The sequence below is a fragment of the Botryllus schlosseri genome, chromosome 13, assembly GCF_051294905.1.
Source record: "Botryllus schlosseri isolate E-star chromosome 13, Bs_hap1, whole genome shotgun sequence".
Classification (NCBI taxonomy): domain Eukaryota; kingdom Metazoa; phylum Chordata; class Ascidiacea; order Stolidobranchia; family Styelidae; genus Botryllus; species Botryllus schlosseri.
In genome coordinates this window covers 18,070,956-18,097,592 of record NC_137248.1, presented here as the reverse complement: position 1 = coordinate 18,097,592, position 26,637 = coordinate 18,070,956, and the positions used below count along the sequence as shown (strand labels likewise).

Sequence of the window (26,637 nt, the reverse complement as noted above, 5' to 3'; positions counted from 1 at the left end):
ACATTCCTGGCGTACTAATTCACTGATTTCCCCCAATTTGTTTAGTTTTTGTTGGATTCTTGAGCATAGTGAGGCAGTGCTGCATACTAGGATGTAGGGGAGATGTGGTACCGATGGATCAAAAATTGGAAAATGATCGCTAGCCCCAAAATGTTCCGCCAAAAACAGCAGATCTTTTGCTGGCTCAGCACTTTGATACAAGCTCTACCTATCGCGCACATATACATGAATATCCGTCTGTTGAAAAAATATTTATGGACGTTCAAAATTTGTTGCTCGAACGTGTCATCGGTCCCCACCCGGTGGGTCCAATGGCACACGACCCTGGGACGTATGAGTCATACTCTCAAAAACTCAGATGTGACATAACTTTTCTTGCTCAGTATTATAATCTAAGCTACAGCAAGCCAAAGAAGAATGTTTGGTCGCAACCGTCAAAAAATAGAATAAATATGACCTCAAATGTTGCCAAACAATCACGTTTCGATTTAGGCTCGGATTTCTAAATTTGAGGGTAAACACATATTGCCCAAAAATCGACATTGTGACTTCCAAATACCTCGTTATAGCGATAAAACACCATATGCAAATATTACATAAAGAGTTTCTGTACGTAGGCATGTTTCAGTTGTTGCGTGATTAGTATGCTCGATTATTTTACTTGATTTGGCTATAGTATCATCGGTCCCCACCCTACGAATTTTATACATAAATCGAAAAAAATTCCACTCAAGGAAAATATTTAATAAAAGAATATGTGCCATTATATAGCCTGATACAAGCCCTACACATCACATTAAAAATGATTGCTGGTTTGTTTTGGTTGAAGGTTACAATGAAAAATGTATACGTCGATCCAAATTTACTTTACACCCCCAAAAACAGAAAACATCTGTCAGAGACCCAATAACTCGCTCACGTGGAAATTTTTGGTATATGAGGAAAGATTCTGCCAGCATGCAATTGTAGACAAATTCACGGAGTGTAATCATGGAGTTATCAAGGAGAATTTTTCAAGTATTTTCGGTCCCAGTGATCCATCAGTACCACATCTCCCCTAATATAACTTTCAACAATGCATATTCATCTAAGTACCGACTAGCTGTGAGGCATTTTAGCATCGGCTGCAACCATGCATGTACGACACAGCCTAAAAAAATAATAGATACTGTGGGTGAGCGTCAATATAGATGTGCAGAACCTAGAATGATTGTTAGGCACTTCTTCGATGGCAGTCAGACTATAGATAACTAACCTCCGTAGGTTAGTTATCTATAGTCAGACATCGAAAAGTGTTCACCATGATCACCGATGAATGTTTTCCATGAACACGAAAAAAAAATTATAAACGTCAAAATATATTTTTTTTTGTGCCTTTCGAAAGACGAATGTTAGGGTTGGGGTGGGGGGTATTAGGGTGGGGGGAAAGGGGGATATTAGGGTTGTCGGAGGCGATATTAGTGTTAGGATTGGTGGATGGGGATATTAGGGTTGGCGGAGGGGATATTAGTGTTAGGATTGGTGGATAGGGATATTAGGGTTGGGGTGGGGGGTATTAGGGTGGGGGAAAGGGGGATATTAGGGTTGGCGGAGGGGATATTAGTGTTAGGATTGGTGGATGGGGATATTAGGGTTGGCGGAGGGGATATTAGTGTTAGGATTGGTGGATATTAGTGTTAGGATTGGTGGATAGGGATGTTGGGGTGGGGGGTATTAGGGTGGGGGAAAGGGGGATATTAGGGTTGGCGGAGGGGACATTAGTGTTAGGATTAGTGGATGGGGATATTAGGGTTGGCGGAGGGGACATTAGTGTTAGGATTGGTGGATAGGGATATTAGGGTTGGGGTGGGGGGTATTAGGGTGGGGGAAAGGGGGATATTAGGGTTGGCGGAGGGGATATTAGTGTTAGGATTGGTGGATGGGGATATTAGGGTTGGCGGAGGGGATATTAGTATTAGGATTGGTGGATATTAGTGTTAGGATTGGTGGATAGGGATATTAGGGTTGGGGTGGGGGGTATTAGGGTGGGGGAAAGGGGGATATTAGGGTTGGCGGAGGGGACATTAGTGTTAGGATTGGTGGATAGTAATATTAGGGTTGGGGGAGGGGGAGATAGCGTAGTCGTAACGATAAGCGCCCACCAATCTGGCGGACCCGGTTCGATTCCCGTCGGAGGTTTATGTGGGCTCCTCTTCCCTCGCCGTTGCCGCTCTTACGGAGACAAAAAAGACCAACGAAAGAAAGCACTCACAAGGAATGGAAAGAACTAGTAGAAAGGACCGCGGCTTCAATAAGATCAACATCGAAATGAACTGCGACATCGGGCACGGCTTCGATAAGATCAACATAGAAAAGAACTGCGACATCGGGCACTCTAGACCGAGGTGGAAATTAGATTAAAAGGATCGCAACTGCATGCGTGTCGTTCGACATCCTCCTATCTGCTCATTACATCGCATTTTGTCTTATCGCATGTACATTGTGTGTGACTTGTTCAGATGAAACATATAACCCAACGATTAATAATATGATATTATTACTATTAGGGTTGAGGTGGGGAATGTTAGGGTCCATTCATTACATTCAGCACCAATTACCATCCGTTCAAAAGATACATATTTTCCAATTGCCAAGACAGAAAGTATCGAATCTTTCATTCGAGCACGGGGTTAGATCGTTCTAGTTCATTACAAAACTGATTCAAATATAAGCGAGTGATTAATATGATGCCTATTGAATCAATAGGTTACGTCAATTCACGCGGAGTCATCATTACAAACGATGGAAAAACATAAGCGGGTGAATTCAAGCCTGCAGGCTCGTGCCGCTAGGACATACTTTGCGATAGGTGATGCTGGAGCAAACTGATGATAATCAGTATGTTGATATTTCATCCTTTCGAATACACGAAAAGATTGCGATTGAACGAAAAAATTGGAAGGTATTGAAACGATATTTAGTAGTCGTTGAAACCGGACATTCGGACACCACACTTCCTGTAGCCATAAGACAATGTAAAGAGGCACTTACGTCGTTGTAGCCTTGTAGGATGGGCAGTTGGACACTGAATATAAAGTAACAGAAGTGATGGGATGATAGCCTAATGAAGTGGCATGTTTCGGAATGATGGGCCGATATATCAAATTGAGATTTGAATGTGGACGTTCTTGACGACTGTCGGGATGGCCTTCGGGGCTTTTAGCGATGTCTTTCGCAAACTTATTTCCACGGCGTATTTCAATATCGAATATATTTTACATATAGATAGAAAGTCTCGAATCGAGAGGTGAAGTCAATACACGCATTCATGGTTAACACGACCATATGGAATTAGAGATAACTGACCTACCGTATGTTAGTTAATTATCTATAATGGAATCAAGATTATATAGGCTTGCATCGCTGGGATAGAGATTGACCTTAATAATGTTATAGTGGACCGGACTTTCTGCCAGCACGTGAACGACCAACTGAGGCAAGGCGATATATACCCTTCGAAGAATGATGATCTTCCTCGGAATCCATTGTGACACACAGAAAACGAATGTCATCAGAAAATTGGCACTAGCCAACCCAATATTGCATAATCACATATTCAAACTTATCTATAGTATACGTCCATAATATATTTAGGTCGATAGAACGTAATTGGGCTACTGCTACGGTCAATTCTAATGTCTATTGCGTGCTACACGATAAAGGCGCGGTATGTCTTGGTGAACGGGACTTTGGAATGTTCATTGCCAACCTAATAATATTGATTTTCTCGACGGCAAATTGAAAGTTCAAAATTATCTGGCTGGACGTCTCTGAACTACCAGTAGGCAAAACTACTCTTCAAAATATTGTGAAGTATACATAGTAGAGATCGTGTCGATTCCATACAGCAATTAACAATTTGCCAGTATACGCGTTGAAATTGCATGGCGATACCGAGTGACGTAATTCTCTTTAGATGGATTTCAGGTGCGATGTCAGGGTCACCAATATAGCAATCTGTCTTAGCAGCTGCGTTGACCTCCGGTTGACTCGGCATACGGGTCTCTCGATTTCGCAATACTCAACATTTATTCAATGCCGTGAACCTATGACACCAGGTCTGACAATACACGAATCGTTATTCTGACTATACGTTCATCTACAAACCTATCATATATGGCGGGCGTGGGCTGATATGGGAAAATGAAGTACTTTGCGGAACGCTTTCCTCAATCATAATACTATTCGCCTATTTCTCCACCTATACAAGGAACAAACCGTGTTTAATGTGAACTTCAAGTTGAAAACGTAGAGACCAAAAACAGTATTCAGTGAAATAATTAACGTAATGCACATGAATAGCTATTGAAGTCAAGATATATAAGCTGTTGAACTCTGACTGTGTGTCGGACGTAGAAAACGTAGTTTATATGGGCATCATATGGTCTTTAACTCGCTCTACCCTGTCCGTGCATTAGTCGAGCGTCTTCATAATTAATAATCCGTATTGCCGTAACCACTTTTCAGCGTTTCTGGATCATTGGCTGTGGACCTGTGGTACCCAACACAGTGACGTTGAAAATATACAAAATGTAGGCTACATAGGACATTGTTGGATGATATGTAACAAATATCACATAAATGTTTAACGATCGCGCTAATGCGATCGCAACCAGAATTTATTCCCTTAGCGACCTATATGTTTGAGTTGTGACAGAGAAGACATTCAACTATGGGTAGCGGTGATAAGAGTAATCAACGTTGCTACTCAAGTAGTACAAGTAGCGACTTCAAACTTGGTAGAAAGTCAGTATTATAGGCCTGTTTTGAATCGAAAACTGTTCAAGTAGAAGTAGAAGTATGCAGAAAATGCAACCAGTAGGCTATAGTGTGTGTCGATAAAATGTACTCGAACTTGAAGTGGAAGAATTTCCTTCGTCCTTTGACCCTCTATTACTACGGGTTAGAGCTGTCATTGAAAGGACACCGACGAGAGTTCATCGATGTGTTTTTCAGTCACTAAAGTCTTCACTGCCGCGTTGCCCCCTATAGTTGACTCTGTATTCGGCTTCATCCAGCGATCGAAAACAAAACACGTCACAATGTTCACCGTACGTATTTAAATACCATGCCGCCCTGACCGAGTAACATTGAGTTGATGATGGCGGGGGCGAATGTATATCCGAGTCTTTCTAAAGTAAATTGGAGGGAGCTGACTTTGGCGACAATCGACAAGGCAAGCGCAATTGCTTGGTGCCGACAGCACGGACTGCTTGCGAAACAAATGCGATGCCCCGAATGCAATGGCGATATGGCGGAATACGAGCGGAGCACAAAAATCGGATTCCGTTGGCAATGTCGAGACCGCGACTGCAAAACGACATTGCAAATTGTGAAAAATAGTTTTTTCGAGGGGACCAGATTTCAACTTCAAACCACCATCGAATTGCTGTATTTATACTCGTATGAAATGGCGTCGTACAAAAATGTTAGACGGGAGTGCGGGATCGCTAGCGATGAGACCATCTGTAACTATCGCAACTACGTCCGAGACATATATGCCGAGTATTTCGTGGACAATCCACTTCAATTGGGCGGCCCTGGAAGAGTCGTTGAAATCGACGAGTCGGCCTTTGTCCGCAGAAAACATAATGTTGGAAGCAGCACCGTAACTGCCGCACCCCAAACCCCCCAATTGGGGGGGGGCCGAGCTCGAAGGGGGCCCAAAATTATTTCGTGAATTAGCATAAATCTTAAAGTATTTTTTTTAAATTTATGCCAATTTTTCAAAATTTTCTCGCGCTGCGCGCGAATTCAAGAAGCCATCTATCTTTATTGTTGGGTGTTAGGCCATTACCGCGCTACGACCCACCAAGACCTACAATCAAGTTTTAGGCCATATAACATGCGACTCAAAGAAGTGTGCCAGAACGATCGGCAGCGAGAAAACCTTGGCCGAAAAGGTCTATGCCCTTATGCTGACCGAAGACTGCGTTCTGTATATAAAATACACATAGGTTTAATTGTACATAGGCGCCTAAATGGCTGACGTCGAATGTTCCTGTCTTGGCAATCTGAACCTCACAAGACAAATACCATCCCGCTGGGAAAAAATTTATGCCAGTGAAGAAATACCAATTTGAAATCGTGTGCGTCTCGTAGTTTAGAAGCCTACGTTTGGGCGATTCTATATGTTTTGATATAGCAGACTGGAAGTCACGAAATAACATCATGTAACGAAGTCATACCAGCGGGTCCGCCCGCCAGAAGATGTTTAATTATTATTTACGGGCCATCCCGTTTTCAAGACACTTCACTCAGCTCTACCGGTAAATCTAATTACGTGATTAGAGAGGAAAATAAATTGATAGCATAAGATATATGCAATCGCCGATCTGATTGACCGATTTTATCATAAATTATCGAAAATTTTCGCGCTTGGCGCTGGCTCACAATACAGTACAGATTATTTAGTGACAAACGCAAACAACGTGATGGGGGGGTCGTTTTATCACCCTATGGGAGCCCAAGACCCACGTTTTTGGGGGCCTGACGAGGTGCTGTTTCGTTCCTGCCAACGGGTATACGCCTGAAGATGTTTAATTATTAATGGAGTGGTCCTACCGTTTCAAACACACCTCACTCATCTCTACCGGCAAATCTGATTACGCGAGCAGAGAGAAGATAAAAATTGATAACAATATAGGCCAGGGGTCGGCAACCTTTTGCTAGTCGCGGGCCAAATTTCGGGTGAACAACCTTTTGGCGGGCCGGATTTTTTCTTAGTACTATATTTTACGCTCACATCGGTATATTATCCTACATTGCTGCAATCTCAATCATACCAATCCCAAGACACATGTAGGCTATTTACACTTCAACGACACAGAATAATTGTGACAATTGACGCAGCTTTCTTTGTGAAAGGTTTTCAACTTCTGGTAACAAGTCAGATGAAACAAGAATCAGACCCTATTCATAATGGACGTCCGAAATACGTGATCTTAGCTTGCTCTTCGTTAATTTCATTGTTCAAAAATATTGCTTACATGCGTACGTGTTTCCAAAAATCGATGCAATTTCTTTTGCATTGCTGGTCAAGCTTGGATAAACACCATTTGAAATTTCCAGGCGATAGTAATGACGTCCACATTAAACAGAGTACTGAATAGTCAGAATTCATTTTGTAGAGAAGGAATGTCGGAAAACGGGTGAATATTCAGTAGTTAAATTTCGTATCACAGTTACAAATATATTGTTGGTACTAGGTTTTCTCTCCTCCAGTATAGGAAAGTGAGCATAATTTTCTTTGTACTGTTGACATTTCCAGAGTCACAGATTTGTTTTGAATGCGCCTCAACATCTCATGTATGTATGTAGTTGTTTTCCCCCTGAAGTTGCAAGTTCAATTTGCCCAGATGTGACGTTAAATGTACCAGGAAAGCAAGATGAGATACCCATTTTCGATTACAAGATTATGAGTCGGCGATATTTGTATTTTCTAGGAAAGTTGCCATTTCATTTCTTAGTCCATACACTCGTGTAAGCATAGCTGCTCGACTCAATGAGCGAACATGACATAGGCCTACATGACATCGCCATATTGATTCTCTGCTTCTAGTAATATCTGGCGTAACTGATTCAGTTGATGAGACAAAAATCATATTAACAGTTTTCACCATTGTGGCCAAAACACTCTTCAGGTTTTTTGTCTTGGCACACAAGCCTTCTGGAAAATCAAACTATAGACAGGCTAACTTACATACGGAGGCTAGTTATCTATAATTGAATAGTTTGAGATTCCGTCATTGCGTCTGAGATGCTACAAGCGTTTTCGAAGCAAAGGAAGCACACCTTTATTTATTGTCACACCCCGTTAGAGTGATTAACCCTTTAAAAAAGCATGGAACACCTTCGGTTGCGAGATACACCCGATTGATAAGCACTGATCCAGTCCAGTCTATCTCCATCTGCTACTTCAACCCCCCTCGTTTTATGGCGTAACAATAGACTAATACGATGTAGGCTACTATTATATCGTAGCAATGCCACATTTTTTTTCATGCAGCGCTGCACTGTAGATTGAAACTCATTATGAAGTGGCGGGCCGTATTCCTGTGATAACTAATTATTATGTCACGGGCCGGACGATTTCGCTTGGCGGGCCGAATCCGGCCCGCGGGCCGTTGGTTGCCGACCCTTGATATAAGCAATTCCCGATCATACTGACCGATTCAATCATGAATTCTAGAAATTTTTCCGCGCTTCGCGCGCTTAGGCGACGAAAGCTGATACACCAAACAAACTCCCAATGAATATGATGAATGGCGGTAAACAGTGTACGCCGAAGGGGGGTCTGGGGGGCGAAGCCCCCCAGAAGTTCGGTCTATACCCCTATGGGGGGCCCAAGACCAAAGTTTTTGGGGGGGGCCTGACGAAGTGCTGTTACGGCCCTGGTTGGAAGAACGGTCAAGACGCAGTGGGTGTTCGGGGGCATCGACGTTGAATCGAAAGAGGGATTCCTGGTGGAAGTCGAGAGACGAGATGCTGGTACTCTTTTGCCCATCATACAACATTATATCCTGCCCGGAACGACTGTGATATCAGATCTCTGGGCAGCGTACAATACGGTGAGCAATTTGGGCTACCAGCATCTCACAGTAAACCACAGATTAAACTTTGTGGACCTGATCTCCCACGCAACGACAAATCACGTTGAATCAATGTGGGCCCGAGCGAAACAGAGAAATAAGCGGGAGTGCGGGACTCATCGTACTCTCCTGGATACGTACTTATTTGAATTCATGTGGCGCCTCAAATTCGGCGACGATCCATTTCAGAATTTGATAAATCAGATTCGCACTCGCTATCCTGTTTGAATTTATACTTATTTACATCCATGATTTACACTGTATTTTTTCGTTGGCTTTGCTACATTTATTATATTTCATTCGTTAACAAAACAATGCGTGAATTGTACCGTCTCCAGTGCTCCTCAGACAGACATGTGCATTGTGCATGGTGCAATGTGCATGCAGTGACATATAGTGGTATATTGATATCAGAGCAGGGGCTACCAACTCGAAAAGAGTAAAGGGCCACTTTTTCAACTTGGTAATCGCCGCCGGCAGCATCATGTCAATTTCAAGGAATAGGTTAGCTAAGGTTCTACGGTACAGCATCACTCGGGTACCAAATCGTTTCTCCACACCCTTCCTACGGGCGGAAATGAGTGAAACACACCACTAATGATGCATCAGTACGGTGTTAGTGCGTTCTGCTTCACCCTAAGAAGTCAAAAAGTTAGTACACACAAGCAGAAACAACTTAGTACACACGCAGAATCAACTTGTCATGAAAATACATACCGCATAGGCAATTTATCGTGTATCATACATTACTCATTAGGATTGATATTGATTGTGAATGCTGCATGGCATCAACTGTATTTGTACTGCGTCTGCTTCACAAGTTGTGTAGGAGTATATTTACCAATAGTTTGAAAGAATAGTTTTGGCTACTGGTCATTCAACGACGTCTATCCCGATACTTTTCAACTTTCAATTTGCCGTCGAGAAAATCGAAATTATTAAGTCCCGTTCGCCAAGACATTGTTATCTATAATTCCATATGCTCGTGTTCTTCCATGAATGCGTGCATTGACTTCACCTGTCGATTCAAGACTTTCTATCGATATGTGGAATATATTCGATATTGAAATACGCCGTGGAAATAAGTTTGGGAAAGACATCGCTAAAAGCCTCGAAGGCCATCCCGACAGTCGTCAAGAACGTCCACATTCAAATCTCAATTTGATATATCGGCCCATCATTCCGAAACATGCCACTTCATTAGGCTATCATCCCATCACTTCTGTTACTTTATATTCAGTGTCCAACTGCCCATCCTACAAGGCTACAATGACGTAAGTGCCTCTTTACACTGTCTTATGGCTACAGGAAGTGTGGTGTCCGAATGTCCGGTTTCAACGACTACTAAATATCGTTTCAATACCTTCCAATTTTTTCGTTCAATCGCAATCTTTTCGTGTATTCGAAAGGATGAAATATCAACATACTGATTATCATCAGTTTGCTCCAGCATCACCTATCGCAAAGTATGTCCTAGCGGCACGAGCCTGCAGGCTTGAATTCACCCGCTTATGTTTTTCCATCGTTTGTAATGATGACTCCGCGTGAATTGACGTAACCTATTGATTCAATAGGCATCATATTAATCACTCGCTTATATTTGAATCAGTTTTGTAATGAACTAGAACGATCTAACCCCGTGCTCGAATGAAAGATTCGATACTTTCTGTCTGGGCAATTGGAAAATATGTATCTTTTGAACGGATGGTAATGGGTGCTGAATGTAATGAATGGACCCTAACATTCCCCACCTCAACCCTAATAGTAATAATATCATATTATTAATCGTTGGGTTATATGTTTCATCTGAACAAGTCACACACAATGTACATGCGATAAGACAAAATGCGATGTAATGAGCAGATAGGAGGATGTCGAACGACACGCATGCAGTTGCGATCCTTTTAATCTAATTTCCACCTCGGTCTGGAGTGCCCGATGTCGCAGTTCTTTTCTATGTTGATCTTATCGAAGCCGTGCCCGATGTCGCAGTTCATTTCGATGTTGATCTTATTGAAGCCGCGGTCCTTTCTACTAGTTCTTTCCATTCCTTGTGAGTGCTTTCTTTCGTTGGTCTTTTTTGTCTCCGTAAGAGCGGCAACGGCGAGGGAAGAGGAGCCCACATAAACCTCCGACGGGAATCGAACCGGGTCCGCCAGATTGGTGGACGCTTATCGTTACGACTACGCTATCTCCCCCTCCCCCAACCCTAATATTACTATCCACCAATCCTAACACTAATGTCCCCTCCGCCAACCCTAATATCCCCCTTTCCCCCACCCTAATACCCCCCACCCCAACCCTAATATCCCTATCCACCAATCCTAACACTAATATCCACCAATCCTAACACTAATATCCCCTCCGCCAACCCTAATATCCCCATCCACCAATCCTAACACTAATATCGCCTCCGACAACCCTAATATCCCCCTTTCCCCCACCCTAATACCCCCCACCCCAACCCTAACATTCGTCTTTCGAAAGGCACAAAAAAAAAATATTTTGACGTTTATAATTTTTTTTTCGTGTTCATGGAAAACATTCATCGGTGATCATGGTGAACACTTTTCGATGTCTGACTGCCATCGAAGAAGTGCCGATTGGTAAAAGAGGATTTTAAAATATTCTGGCAGCATTTGTGTCACCTGATTTTTTAAAAGAGAAGGGTTGATTACGATAAATGTGTGAGCAACTAAGTTGTTTTATATAGTATATATTGTAATATTGTGGGGCCGAATTCACTGGCAACCATAGTATCAGTATAGCGATTGTACCTTCATAATATAAAATCGGAACTAACCGAAAACTATCATTGTACTGATTGGTAAAATGCTAACATATATAAATTTTTACCGGGTCAGGCCGTTGAATCCACATCAATCATGAGAATCGGCAAAACAATGCACCAGAGTGACATTGAGGATAATTGAATCTTTGAGGATTGTTGAATCTTTCACACCGGGGTGTCCGAAAGCGTCTACCAATGCCCATTTATTCAAAATATACCCGGTAAACGTTTAGGCACTTCTTTGATATAAACTACACGTTGTGAAGTGTTCCCCATGAATTGCCTGTAAACCTTGAAAATAAACTAGGAGCACTCGTTAAGATTGATAGCTGGAAGGATTGTACAGAATAGATGATTTTTGCATTTGCGAGCAACATTCTATGTCGTCTTATTCGTTGAAAGGTTAGGAAATGATTTTGTAATTTGTCTTGTATAGTGTGTACGTCTATGGTATTTTATGTATAACCTTCATAACTTTTCGCTATTTACATCACGCTCTATGACCTGAGCATGAGCATCAACTTGCATTTGTAGGTGCTGCTGCCTCAAATACCCAGGTTATTTTTCCAGCAATGTAACTTCACAACCCTCCAATGCAAAATCTCTCTCTTGCATATGCACATTGCTCATATATATTGCATATGCGGAAGTACGGAAAATACTTGACGGATTGAATATTTAACTTGATTTCAATTGTAGTTGACTGGCAAAACTGTGACATAACAAATTCCCATTCTGCAAATGTCTAATGCATAAATTTTTTACAGGACCGTTAACATTTTTTACAAATTATTATCCATTCTAACTTTCAAGAAAAGATTGTTCGTGTATTGAACAGCCGCAAAGCAACCTACAACCGCGAGGAAATTAAAAAGAATTTATGGATCCTAATAAAAGTGCAAATCATTATCTTATGGGATTCTGGCACGCCTTGCAGTCCATGAGAAGCAACCATGTCATGTTCCACTCTGCTTCAGACATTGAGATATTTCCAAAGATTGTATTCAAAATGAATAATACTTTGATGATTGGTGCCGGATCGGATTGATACTCATTGGATCGATTGATGCAGAGAAAAATGGTCTTGCTGAAAGACTATGCGTATTATTCGAGTGCGTGAGGTGAGGAGATGGACACTACAATGCAATCTGTGGATAATTTTGTGTGCCTTGTGAATATGACAACCATGTTCAGCTACAACTGCCATTTAAAGCCATATTGCATTCCAGATAATATTGCTTCACTTAGCTGGAAAAAGATATGCCGCTACTGCAAAACTGGAGTTATTCTTATGCCGCAGAAATTCGGAAACAGCCACGAAATTCGTGAGCAGGGAAGCTTATCAAAGAGACAAGAAAACAACAACAATGATAAATTTGATACGGACATTTTTGCCAATCCATCGAGCAGACTACCTCATTATCACCAAGAGATTGAGTCTTGATCCGTTATTGGAATCATTTTTATCCTGATCAGGAAATCTGGCCGCACCTGCGATATGGTAATTTTCAAAGAGTAATTGATTTCTAAAGAGGCTTGAAACAAACTAGTGTTCAAATGCCATGGTACTTGATGCTTCAATGCCCTGCGATGCTCAACGTCATGTAAAATCGCTGCTCTACCATCCAACTGCTGTCCTGTTATTGTCATTAAGAGAGAATAAGAATAGATAGAATAACATTTGAGAATATATATTTTTGTTACGTGACAAGAAACATTGACGTTATCAACTATTAGGCACAGTTATTCGATTGTTCATAATAGCACAGTACAGTTTCATAAATTACAACAAAAATGGAAGCACACGGTACATTTATCGAATGCCTTAAACATAGGTATATCTGATATTGTAATTTGCATTAACATGAAAATCCCTTTTTGCTACATATTGACTTGACTTAAATGCTTTCCGTTGACTAGGATTTTGGTTCTTGTTATTCTGAATTTAGATGACAAGTCTGACATGATAACAGAAGTTGTTTATGCAGTTTTCAAGTGTTATAGTAAATGAAATATCTATACCCTGTATAAAATTCTCAATGATATTATGGTGTGGGTATCCTCATTGAAATTTAGTCACGACTAGTATCAGCGCATTTAGGAGTCCATGAAGAGGTGAGGTATTTAAGCTGTTCAAAATCCTGCTTCTGTAATACCCATCCGATGACACATTGTTATGACGCTCGGATTCGATCAACTTTTTCCACGATCACCTCGACCGTTGAGGGTAAAGATGGTGATGTGTAGGTTCGGAAATTTGTTGAGTGAAGGGGATTGTTGGTTGGTCTCTATTCTGTCCCATTCTTCGAAGTCACCGTCTTGCAAGTCAGCTATGATTGTAAGAGTTGATAAACTGGACATGGACAACATTACAATTTAATGACTATACAAAGTATATGCTGTTAATAATCATTTATATATCATTGGCTGTGCACAAGTCTATCAAACCTGACATGGACAGTGGCAGGAACTTTTTACCTATTGTGGGTCGCTCTTGTCACACACTTATAAGATATACCATCATATCATGGTAAATTGTACTCATGAAGTAGTTTGAAAAAGTAAGTTAAGACCAGATTTTTCAGACATTTGTTAGTTAATTGGATATTGAAATCTACTTGTTGAAGCAGAAAATGATCGGTCTGAAAATTAGTTGAAGCAGAAAATGATCGGTCTGAAAAGTACTTGAGTAGTATGAAGAAATGAGTTAGACTATACTTTGTATACATCTGTTAGTCAATTGTATACTGTATCTACAAGCTGCTGACGATTACTCCTGATAAGTATCAAACAAAATATTTCGATTTATTCAATTGTATATATGAGCATTCGAATCACAAGATGAATCGCCGTAACAAAGGAATATAATGACTATTATAACTTCAAAAACGTGATGCTTTTTGCGATATTCTCAAGTAGGTTTTGTCTACTTTCACAACTTCAGAAGGCCTGACTTCAGAGTCAGTTTTAGAACCTGCCTGAATTAACTTGAAAAATTTAGAAATGACTTCGTGACTTGATTAAAAATTTGCAATGACTTGAAGATAGTGACCTGATCCCAACTCTACCTCGTACTATGAAGTATCCACAGTTATTTGATACTGCGAGACCACCTCCGATAAGGAAAGGAAAGGACATAGTTTATTTTTGTCCTTGATGTTTTTGCGGCATATACACTGACTCATGATACACATACACACGATCTGCGCGTATGCATACCATGAGTACATGATGTGCATATGCCGCTGGACAAGGAAGTGCAGATACAGCCTTTACAGCTTTCTAAGTCATGCACCACCCCTCCATGCTATCCCAGTAATGCATGAGCGCCAAGCAGGGATTCCAGGGAAGCCATGGATACCAGTGTTACTAATCAGGTCTTTGGTCTGACCCGGCCGGGAATCGAACCCACGACCTACCGATCAAGAAGCAGGACGCTGGTACATCAGTTTCGTCTGAATAATAAGCCATGCTACTGGTATTCGCCAAAACCTGTACAGTATGCACACATTTCACCTGCAACAGAGGTCTCGATAAAAAAAAACTTCACTACGTTAACGCCAATTCCTGAAGAAAGATTGCTGGCGAACCGTTTGTTTACATCGATTTCATACCGCTGGCGAAGCATGACTCGCGACGCGCTCAAACGCAGAGCTCACAGGAGTTTCGAATCATTGTATAAAAATCATTGGTCGAAAGGAAGATATAGGCTACGCAGCGGATCCTACAGTAACCTTCTGGAGTCAGATTACACAATTTTAACATCATAAAGAGATCCAATTTTCGTTATAAAGAAATCCTTGGTATCCTGTTCAATTTGAGACTACTTCTTGAGATGCGTTGCAGAGGTGCAAATTTATCTATCAGCGCTTTGATGGTGAATATGAATATGAACTCTCCAAATTGATCGTCAAAGCTGCCTTTGGTGATGTGAGGGAGAGTAGACGGATAAAAGAGACAGAATGCCGCCTCTTTGACGGCATCTTCGTCAACTTAAGCAGATTGTTTGCTGAAGTGTTGAGATTCAGGCGTTGCTGAGATAATAAGCAGTCGATATAATAATGGTCACTTAGTTTAGTAGATATCACAAAAAGAAATATTTCTTTGTCAAGCAAGTTCGGATACAAGTGATCAATTAAAGTGCTTGATTAATCGGTGATTCTCGTGGGCTGGGCCTGGGAGCGTTACTCTAGTCGCAACTCGAATTGCAGAAGAAGACGCTCATCTATGGTTTCCACTTAAATGTAAAGTTACTCAACCATGGGCGATTTTTACCGAAGATGCGCTCAGTAGCTAAGATACTGAAGGAGATTATAGATGTAGTAAGCGTTTATATGGCTCTATAATTACTGATTAAAGCGATATATCCAATGATTTAACTTGCGCCATCTAAGCTCTTGAGGCATGTACCGCGCCTTTTCGGACCAATTTATTGACGGCTATTAGCAGGGTTGTACTAATGACTCGAGTCGATTCATGACTTGGTTACAATTACAACCCTGATGGCTATTTAACAGAGCCTCGGTCGATTACTGTGTCAGCGCAAGGCATACAGTCCGTATTGGAATCCCAAGACGTTGAGCGTAATATATCTGGTGTGCCAAAACGGTTCATAGCGTCACCCATGTGTCATGCGTATAGTCCAGGGGCCAGAGTGGAATTGCTGGCAAACGTCACGCGCAACTTTTCATTCAATTCTTTAATTATTCTATGGAAGAAACCCTTCTGTCACGCGCAACTTATTGACGAAAACAACCACTGATTCCAGTCTGGTCCAGGGGTGGGCCATTATTTTCCTCCGCGGGCCAAACGAGAAGTGAGAAATGAGTTGGCGGGCCGAGTGAAAAAATTTAACTACATTCTCCAGCGTGTTTTCATTCTATTTCTAAATTCCATTGTTAATAAATGCTGCTCAGTGAAAGGGTTGATGTTAGGTATTGAGAAAGGGGCGGTCAATTGGAAAAATATATATTTGCCGTCCTCATTCGAAACAATAGTAAACATGATAAATTATTAAGTCTCTTTAAAGCCCTCTTCATGTTCTTCTATTAAGACTCTAAAATAGTGTGTTCTCTAACTGTTTTAGGCACGCCTCCCTTTATGATAGTGAAAAATTTCGCGTCTCTGATCATGATATCAAAAAATAATAAAAAGTGCGACCCGAATGCTAGCGATCCCAACGGATAGTTTGATGGCATGGAAGGTTATGACTGTTGATGAGAGAATTATGAAATGTAAAAGTCGGACAAAATGCAGAGCACCAAGTATAAGCAAGGGTAGATCGCGCGAAACAAAAAATCAATAAATTGCAGCTTCGCGGCCCCCTTCAGGTGCTTTCACGCCCCCAGTTTGAGAACTACTGCACTGAAATCAGTGAAATGTATATGCATTATGCAATTATACAAAGCATATTTTCTTGGTTGCTTTCCGAGCACTGTGAAGCAGTGTGAGTCCAGTATACAAATATTCAGTGCTCTAAACCTTCTTTGAATCTCAGTTTCAGGCTTTCTTTTGTGACATGACCGTTCATCCTTTATGGCAGATAGATATGATGAGTTATATAGTAATCGCGAGCACTGATTGACTTGTTTTACGAACTAGAGATTTGGAAGCGTACCACGTAACAATTTAAAACACCCACCATGCATAATGTGACAGATTACCAGAGAACTCGGACCTCGGAGAACCCGGCCTTACAAACTCGGCCCTCGGAGAACTCGGCCCTCGGTGAATTCTGCCCTCGGGGAATTTTGTATTCACCGGCAACCCTAATATCCCACCTCCACCAACCCTAATATCCCACCTCCGGCAACCCTAACATCCCACCTCCAGCAACCCTAATATCCCACCTCCGGCAACCCTAATTTCCCACCTCCTAATATCCTACCCCAACCCTAATGTCCCACTCCCTGAACCCTAATGTCTCCCTTCCCCCTACCCTACCCAACCCTAACACCCCACCACAACCTACAGTTGCAATAACGAGCAGACCACGCGTGGTTGATATGTGAGCAATAACAATCGTTATGATATATTTTTCATCTGAACAAGTCACACGCAATTTACAATGCATAAGACCCAATGCGATGTCATGAACAGATACGAGGATGTCGAATGTCGCACGTCCGCCCCTCGCCAAGTCAATTCAACACTGAGCCGACCACGCAATCGTGATCACGTGATCTGATCACGCCGTGACTGTGTGATCTACGCATGCCCTGACCTCATCACAAGATCGACAAATCAGTTGATAATAACATTATTAGTTTAATAATTCATATTAATACTTGTTAATACACTTAATTACAAAATTTCCCGAGGGCGGAATTCATCGAGGGCCGGGTTCACCGAGGTCCGAGTTCTCCGAGGGCCGAGTTTGTAAGGCCGGGTTCTCCGAGGGATTACCAGTGAACCCGTCCCTCGGTGAACCCGTCCCGTGAACCCGTCCCTCGGTGAACCCATCCCTCGGTGAACCCGTCCCTCGGGAAATTTTGTATTCATCGGCAACCCTAATATCCTACCTCCGCCAACCCTAATATCCTACCCGAACCCTAATATCCCACCTCCGGCAACCCTAATACCCCACCTCCACCAACTCTAATACCCCCCCTCCCCCAACCCTAACATCCCCCTCCCCCAACCCTAATGTCCCCCACCCCCAACCCTAATATCCCACCTCCGGCAACCCTAATATCCCAACCCTAACATCCTAACCCTAATATCCCCCCCGTCCCCGACCCTAATATCCCCCTCCCCTAACCCTAATATCCCACCTCCGGAAAACCTAATATCCCAACCCTAACATCCTAACCCTAACCCTAATATCCCCCAACCCTAATATCCCTCTCCCCCAACCCTAATATCCCACCTCCGGCAACCCTAATATCCCAACCCTAATATCCTAACCCTAATATCCCCCCTCCCCCAACCCTAATATCCTCCCTCCCCCAACCCTAATATCCCCTCCCCTAACCCTAATATCCCACCTCCACCAACCCTAATATCCCACCTCCCCCAACCCCAGTATCCTACCCGAACCCAATGTCCCACTCCCCGAACCCTAATGTCTCCCTCCCCCCTACCCTAACACCCGACCTCAACCTACAGTTGCAATAACGAGCAGACCACGCGTGGTTGATATGTGAGCAATAACAATCGTTGGGATATATTTTTCATCTGAACAAGTCACACACAATGTACAATGCGATAAGACCGAATGCGATGTCATGAACAGATACACGGATATCGAACGTCGCACGTCCGCCCCTCGCCAAGTCAATTCAATAATTAGCCGACCACGCAATCGTGATCACGTGATCTGATCACTCCGTGACTGCGTGATCTACGCATGCCCTGACCTCCTTACAAGATCGACAAATCAGTTGATAATAACATTATTAGTTTAATAATTCATATTAATACTTGTTAATACACTTAATTTATAAATTTCCCGAGGGCGGAATTCACCGAGGGCCGAGTTCATCGAGGGCCGGGTTCACCGAGGGACGGGTTCACCGAGGGACGGGTTCACGGGACGGGTTCACTGAGGGACGGGTTCACTGGCAACCCTCCGAGGTCCGAGTTCTCCGGCAACCATGTGACAATGGCAACAAAGAACGTTTGAACTCAACAATATGGAAAGAGTGATTTTTTGTGAATTTATTTGCTACTCATACTTTGCCGCATTGGCCTTATTTTGAATCTGAATTACGCATACAAGGTACGTAGGCAGCGTAATTGTATAATAATGAACAGGCTTCAAAGTAAACGAATTTTCTGCTCACTTGATACAGCCTATGGTGTTAGTCATTCAAAAAGCAACTTTATGTTTTAAATTCCAAAATCCTTTCGCGGGCCGCACAGAATAGCTTCGCGGGCCGCACTTTGCCCAGGTCTGGTATAGTCGGTAGAATCTTTGGTGTGGATGAGACACCAATTCCATGCTGGCATACAGTCGGTAGATATGTTCAAACTTTTCCAAACAGGTGATAGAAGGATTGGGAAAAAGCGGGTGGTAAAAGGGTTGCATAGAAGATAGAATAATTACGTACGGTAACGTTGCAGCCATTTCCATTTTCTACTTTGCATGGCCAGCAGCCGAGCCAGGACCACTACACTACATTATAAATCGTGCGGTGTGAACTGTGAAAACAAAATCCCGAGTAATTGAACAGATTTAGTTGAAGATATTCATGTTCAAAGTCAGCATATCTGCATATGAATATTTGAAATCAAAATATTAAAATACTTGGCATATTATGGTGGTTGGTATATGCAGATATAATCTATTCATACACATACCGTGACTTTTCCTTGTTACACTGTTTACAAGATTAGTTGATACGAGAAAATACTGTAGTGTTCTATTGCTCGAACATGGAATCGGATATGGACGAATCAAGTGACTTTCGCGAACCTGTAAGACCGGCACGAAAGCACAAATTGTTGACATCGAAAAAAGCAAAAAAATCCTCAAGAAAAGTCAAGAAAACAAAGTCCGACAATGATAATTTGAAATTGAAAAATCCGGATGTGAGGGGGGAATCTGAAAACTCCGCAATGAACGAAGTACGAGACCATTCCGAGGAAGCCACAACAAATTCAGCTAACCCTGAAGAACGAGACAGCGAAATTGATATATCCCATTGTCCGACTTGTGGCATGTTGTTCGATATCACTCAAATGGCAGAGCACAGAGGAGCTTGTCTACGTGCAAATTTTGAGGCTTGCAACGTGGCTAGAATGAGGTCGCAACGCATTGAACAACGTCGCCAATCTATCACATCCGGAGAAAGCTGCTTTTGTGTCATTTGTGGCACGGATCTGACATCAGTTGACTTGGAAGAGAAAAACAGACACATGAACCGTTGTATAGACGCCAGCAATTTACCGAGCACGAGTGGAAGCTCGAAAACCGTTCAACAGCAATCAAGTTTACCTGAAAAAGCGTTATCGAAGCCCGTTAAAAACGCCAAGAAATCGAATCTGAAAAAGACTGATTACAATTGCGTTATATGTTTCCAAACTTGTCGTTCCGCTAGTGGCTTGACACGGCACATGGTAAAGTGCCAAAAAAAGAACAACATTAACACAATGACCACGTTGGCACTGCATAAACCTGACATAAACGATGGAGAATTTGTAGACGATGATATTTTAGAGAGAATTCGCCACGTGGACAGTATCGAACAGCAGACCGTAGACGAATTGTTACCTCCGCCGCAACGCGTTAAAAAGAAACGTGCTGCGAGGAAAAAGAAAAGTCCTGAAGCTTTTGGAGAGGAAATGCTGCAGATTGCGCTGCGTGTCTCGAAAGGGGAGGATATAGCTGTTAAAAGTTCGAAGTCACGGAAACAAAATCCTAAAACCATAATCCCTGTCATGCTAGAATTGAGTCCAAACTCGAGACGTCAGCAATTGGAAGGAAGGCTACATACGATACTAGCACCGTCTGATGTAGCTGCGGAGGAAATCCCATGTACACCAGCATTACCTCGTAGCGCTATTGGAATCAGGATAGGTCAACGCGAGATTGGCGACGATCAACCTTGCACGTCGGGTACTCGATTGTCGCAGCCGGTACAAAGCAACCCAGGCAACACGGATATGTCAGATGAGCTACAATCGCCTGAAGTAAGCTCAAGCACGATCAAAAGTATTGCGGAAACTAATGCCGGCCTCTCCTCAAAACTGACTATAGGAGCATCTGGTTCCAACAAGGCTGTTTCCAATACGCAACCGAACGAAAAGCAATCAGCGGTCAAGAATAGCAACTGGTCGTTGGCAGGAGGCGCGTCTCAACCTGGGAATTACCGTGCCAAAAATCTCTTATCTCAGTTTGAAAAATCCAACGAAACAGAACAACGTAATCAAGCAAACGAGTCTGCTGATGATAGTACACCAGCTTCCGTTTGTGATAATGAAAACATCGATTCCACCCTTGCTGTGATACAGCACCTAGAACGCTCTCCCGATGCAGACGATTCCTTTTTGGCTTCTCAACAAGTCCCCGTGGAAGAACAATTAGCGTCTTCGCAACGGACCGAATCGCAAAGACTTCACAAGCTGATTGATAACTCGTTGTATAGCGACGCGAAAATTCTTGTCGGGTCTGCCCGTGACAAGATCAACTTGCACAGAAACATCCTGTATTGCAACAGTTCATTGTTACTTGACGAAATCTCCGAGGCTGAAAGCAGAAACGAAACCTTGCACCTCGAAGAATACGCTAAAAGCGAAGTTATGCCCGTTATATGTTACGTGTATTCCGGCGTCATCGATCCTCTGGTTAACGCCGCTAAACGTGACTCTGACTCGTTTGCGAAAATCAGAGAGTTGATAAAAAGATTCGGTGTCGATATTTCAGACACGGACCAAATGATATTAGATTCTGTTGCCGGCGAAACCATGCTGGACAGTGATGAGGGCTTACCGAAAGAAATGTCTATGTCTGAAAACCCAGTTGCTAAGGATACTGATAAAACAGACGATCCTCTATCAGACGATGCTGCCGCTTGTGACTTAGCGCAGGAGGATTCGATAACGCAAGGGCAGGATTCGTTAATCGACAATTACACGGAAGAAGATTGCTTTTCGGACGGCTCGGATTTCGACATTTTCGCCTACAACGCAAAGACTTCGCTCGACAATGAAGATAGCAGCAATAGCCGTCAGTCCGAGCTTGGTGAGTGCAAGGGCGGCGAAAATTCAGCGAAGAGAACCGCAGACACCTCGTTTTTGCACGATTACAGCGGCGTAGACGTTCTATCTTCTGCCGATTCGATATCGTCTACACCGGCAAAAAACGGATCGCGCCGGATTGGACCGAAAAAACGGAAAAAGAGCGACTTTTTTAGCCCTAAACGAAAAAGTCGCCGCGTATCTGTCAAGAAAAAGAAAGGCAACATCGGCCACCACTGGCGGCATAAAGACTGCTTCTGCTGCATGAAGTTGCCTACTACCAGTTCGCAGAAAAAGAAAGATAAAGAGACTGCTGTCACTGTGTCGCCGAAGAAAGGGGGGAATTCAAAACGTGTGGATTTGCGACGCGAGTTGCTTTTGAGTAGAGCGCGTGAGTGCGAGAGGCACCGCAAAATCTCCGAGTCGCCGTACAAAAAAAGCTACGTTCCCAGAGTACGGTCGTCGAGTCCGAGGTATTCGCAAAGTCAGCCGTCTCCAGCCCCAAAGAGAAAGTTGACCCCGCAAAAGAATGATCTCGAAAATACGCAATGTACTAAAATAAGGGTGAGAGATGTCAGCGTCACCGGCCAGGCGTCGATGCACAAAAAACGTACTCGCACTCCAGACACTAAAGTGCATGCTCAACGCAATATCGCCGAGCATGTGCGTAAGCTCAAAAAACGTGTTCGCACTCCGAGCACGAAATTACATTCTCAGTGCAATATCACCGAGCATGTGCAGGAGCACAAAAAACAACGCGATCGCACTCCAAACACCAAAGTGGTTGATCACAGTGTCTCTGAGCAAGTGCAGAACCGCAAAGACCACGTATCCACTCGGAGCACGAAAGCGCATGCTCCACAGAATGTCACCGAGCATGTGCAGCAGCACAAAAAACGCGTTCCGAGCAACAAAGTACGTGCCCAGCAATGCTCTCCCACCATAGGATACTCTGAGCGGTTGCCGAGGTTTAAAGAACGCGCCGGCATACTGAAAAGACCGGCGGTGGCCAACATGGGTAAGAAAACTCATCGGTTATCGCGTTCGCTGACAAGGACGCCTCAGTCGACGAAAAAGATTGTGAAATCGCGAAGCCTATCGCGGTTATCAAGAACACAGGACAACTGTACGAGCAATGGTCCCAGCGAAAGTGATAATTACCCAGTAAAAGCCTCAAGAGATTCTAACCAGAAAGAGAAATCCACCGTTACCGAACAGGATTGTAACGAAAGCGACGTTATTACGCCGCGAAAAGAACCGGAAGATTACATAGCTGAAACACCGACCACATCCAAAAATTGGGAATCTTCAGCGTCTGATCGCAGGGTTTCGACCGCAAATAGACAGCAACGTGACGGATTGAACGATGATACCGTGTCTCCTCCGTCCATAGTTGAGACACAGTCGAGAAAAAGTCACGATGTTTGTGATTTCGCCGAGCGGCAATGCAATGCACCGCCACGAAAGCAGTACAAGTTCAAAAAAGTTCGCTTATCCGATTATATCGCGTCCAAGTCACCAGCATGTAATCGAGAACAATCCCCGCCCAGCGACGATGCTCCTTGTATCGATAATGATGACCTTGACGATTCGTTTTTTGATAAATTCTTCTCCACCCCGATTAGAGAGGGTACTGTTTCAGATGAAATTCCCGAGTCGCCTAGTCGCGATATTGTTGCTGAATTTGCAATCCCTAATGCGGACTACAAAAGTTATCGTGACTCGGAGGAGGTCTTGTACGTCGGACCTGTGCCGATTACGCCTATGCCTGATTTTAGAGCCATGGCCACGCCTGAGGTGATACGGCGTGCCACCAAGATAGGCTTGAAGAAGTCGCTCGCGAAATCTAAGCTAACCGCAAAACTAGAGGAGATGTATCAGTATAATCATCAACTAGCGCCTGGTGATGAATCTCTTGTCGGGGTCTCAAGCGTTGATAATGTCTTGGCTGTTGATGGTGAATTGAGTGTTGACGATGACTTTACTGACTTTGAAGTGGCTGAGAATAGCGTCCAACTGAGCTCTATGTCGGCGGAAGTTTTTGTGTACAAGTTCACCGAGTTGCCGGACGACGAAATCAACAAACTGTCCGTGCAAGCCTTGAAGACCGCCCATGAGAACGGGACTCTGTTGGAGGCCTTGCAAAACGTTAACGGCAAGATCGCCCATTTGAAACGTGGCTCGCGAAAAGAACTGGAACGCTGTTGGAACATTGTCACGCGCGGCACGCCCGAGTACGACCCCAAGATAAACGCGGTGTGCAGCATGTCGCAGGACACGCAGCACGCGATATCGTATCCGTTGTCAGGGTATATCGCGAAGCATTATCTGGAATATAAGCTGGCGCAGTTCGAATGTGTACCTTTCCTCTGCGACGAGATGGAGAAGCTGTATATGGAGCGAATTGCTGAGCGTGAAGATTCGAATGCTTGAATTTGAGTCGAGTGTTGATTGTAATGATTCGAGTAAATATAAGTTCATTTTACGACCAAAAAAGTTATTGTCGATACTTTTTTTTCCATTGCGGGAGCCTCGACTGGTCGTGGGGGTATAACAGTGCATGAAACGCGTAGCGCTAGGCTGCCTAGTGTGTATATTCGTGGAATCAGAATTCCTAACAATTAGCGTCCAAAGCGCGGCATTGTTGAAAAGCCCTATGGAATAGTCCTGGAGAAGAAGTACCAAATTATTTTTGCCATCATGTAACTTGCGTTATTTGCTTTATGGCTGGTCACAGATTTAAACGTGCAAATTCTTTCATTCTGCTATACCGTTATGGTGGTAGTTGGAACTTGAATCATAATTGATCTCCCAGGATTTTGCCCAGACCGAGTTGCTCCACAACCCATTACTATTGTGCAACACCATTCTCACCCTGGTTTATTATGCACTTCCATTCAGATGTCACTTTTATATCTGTCGTCTGCTAGGGGTTTCTAAGTCACTGAGGGAATAAGCTCCATCCGTCTCCCTTCTTCCATGAGCCCATCACTCTGATCGGTAATCCATTGCGGCCATAGTAATTCCTACTACTGTTTTTGGTAGAGATGTTTATGTTCACCATGATGACAAAAGATATGTGAGTAACCCTATATAACAGTGGTTCCCAACTTTTTTTAGACACGCCCCCCTTTATGATAGTGAAAAATTTCGCGCCTCCCTTATCGTCATCACAAAATCCAACCGGGATGCTAGCAACCTCAACAGATTGTTTGATGGCGTGGAAGGTCGGTTATATATAGAAAAACACGCGTGAATTGGAGGTGAAATTTCAGTCGCCCCCCTTCAGATGCTTTCATGCCCGCCAGGTTGGGAACCACTGCTCTAAAACATATTTTTCATGCTTGTAAAGTACATTCAATTGAATTAGTCTTCTTGGTTTCCTTCATGAGCGTCTTGCCATTTCTCTCTCTGCCAGAGCACATGCGTGATACATGATTCCGTAGTCAGTCTCGTAGGGGAGACACCGCAGATGAAACTAAATAAAATACACCATTTGTCAGATTTGATAATCTGATGTTTTCGGAGTGAAAGCTATTGAAATTTGCTGTTCCTGCTTGTAAGACCATCCCTTTGCAGTCATAGTAATGTAGAATGATGTGTTTTACATGAAGGTATGTGTACATGGGTCTGGATCATGTGTATTTTTTTCTTTTGTCAGTTATGAATGTAACAGTTCTCAATGCCAACCTGCCATTGTCATAATTACTTATATATCAGTCATAGAAGAAATATCAGTAATAATAATTGATAGTAAACTGCCACCATCCAGCTTTCCAATGGTGCATTGGCTTGGCGGTAATCGAATATTTCCGGTGATATTGCAATGAGTGGCTGTAGGCTGCAACCAGGTTATTCATGTGACATATTTCCATAGTGACATCAGAATCTATGGAATTATATTCCTTACTAAATCCAGTTGAAAATTTGTATCTACTTCAGCGATGCCATCATCCCGACTGCCCTGTTTACTTTAAATACAAAGATTTTTGTGTAAGCCCTACAAAGCGAAACAATATATTTTATTTGTGAATACTGCTTTTGAAATTTTTCTGTATCTTCTTTTAACGTATCATGCTATTTTTGGTTCCGGTGTCGATAAAGCGCTTTTTCTTCACATTTGCAAGTACCGCTCATAGTAGTTGCTTTTTCATGTCTCCAACATATGTTCTGTTCTGCTATTTCATTACCGTATGTACACTTCCGTATTATGTGAGGTCGGTCTGGACACCTCCTACCTAACCCAAGCAATTTTGCGAGCACACATTTTTCAGCTTTGAATAATAGGCTGTCACTTTCAGCCTTTGACCCAATCATCAATTGCATCTACGTTATGTTGCAAGCCTTGGATTTTGTCCCTTGACGCTTGTCAAGAGCTCTTTTCACTGCTGCCCTTCCTTAGAGTTACGACAAGTTTAGAAACATGTTTGTAGCCTATTATTACGCCTATATATTAAACATGTCTTCCAAACTATGTTCTCTACATGTAAGGCTACGTACTACCGGAAGTTGCTACTTTTTCTTAATATATTATTT

The 26,637-nt window shown here is 42.9% G+C and overlaps 1 protein-coding gene and 1 long non-coding RNA gene across 2 annotated transcripts; both read left to right on the top strand.

The window, feature by feature from the left end:
• The first annotated feature begins 1,998 nt into the window (after positions 1-1,998).
• LOC145454342 (uncharacterized) lies at positions 1,999-11,025 on the top strand. Its single transcript, XR_013920101.1, has 2 exons — positions 1,999-2,474; positions 10,605-11,025. It is a non-coding gene; the product is annotated as an uncharacterized LOC145454342 (long non-coding RNA).
• A 7,986-nt stretch (positions 11,026-19,011) lies between these two features.
• LOC145453453 (uncharacterized) lies at positions 19,012-24,597 on the top strand. Its single transcript, XM_080331436.1, has one exon. The coding sequence runs from the start codon at positions 19,798-19,800 to the stop codon at positions 24,532-24,534; it is 4,737 nt and encodes a 1,578-aa protein (XP_080187562.1). The 5' UTR covers positions 19,012-19,797; the 3' UTR covers positions 24,535-24,597.
• Positions 24,598-26,637: the final 2,040 nt, after the last annotated feature.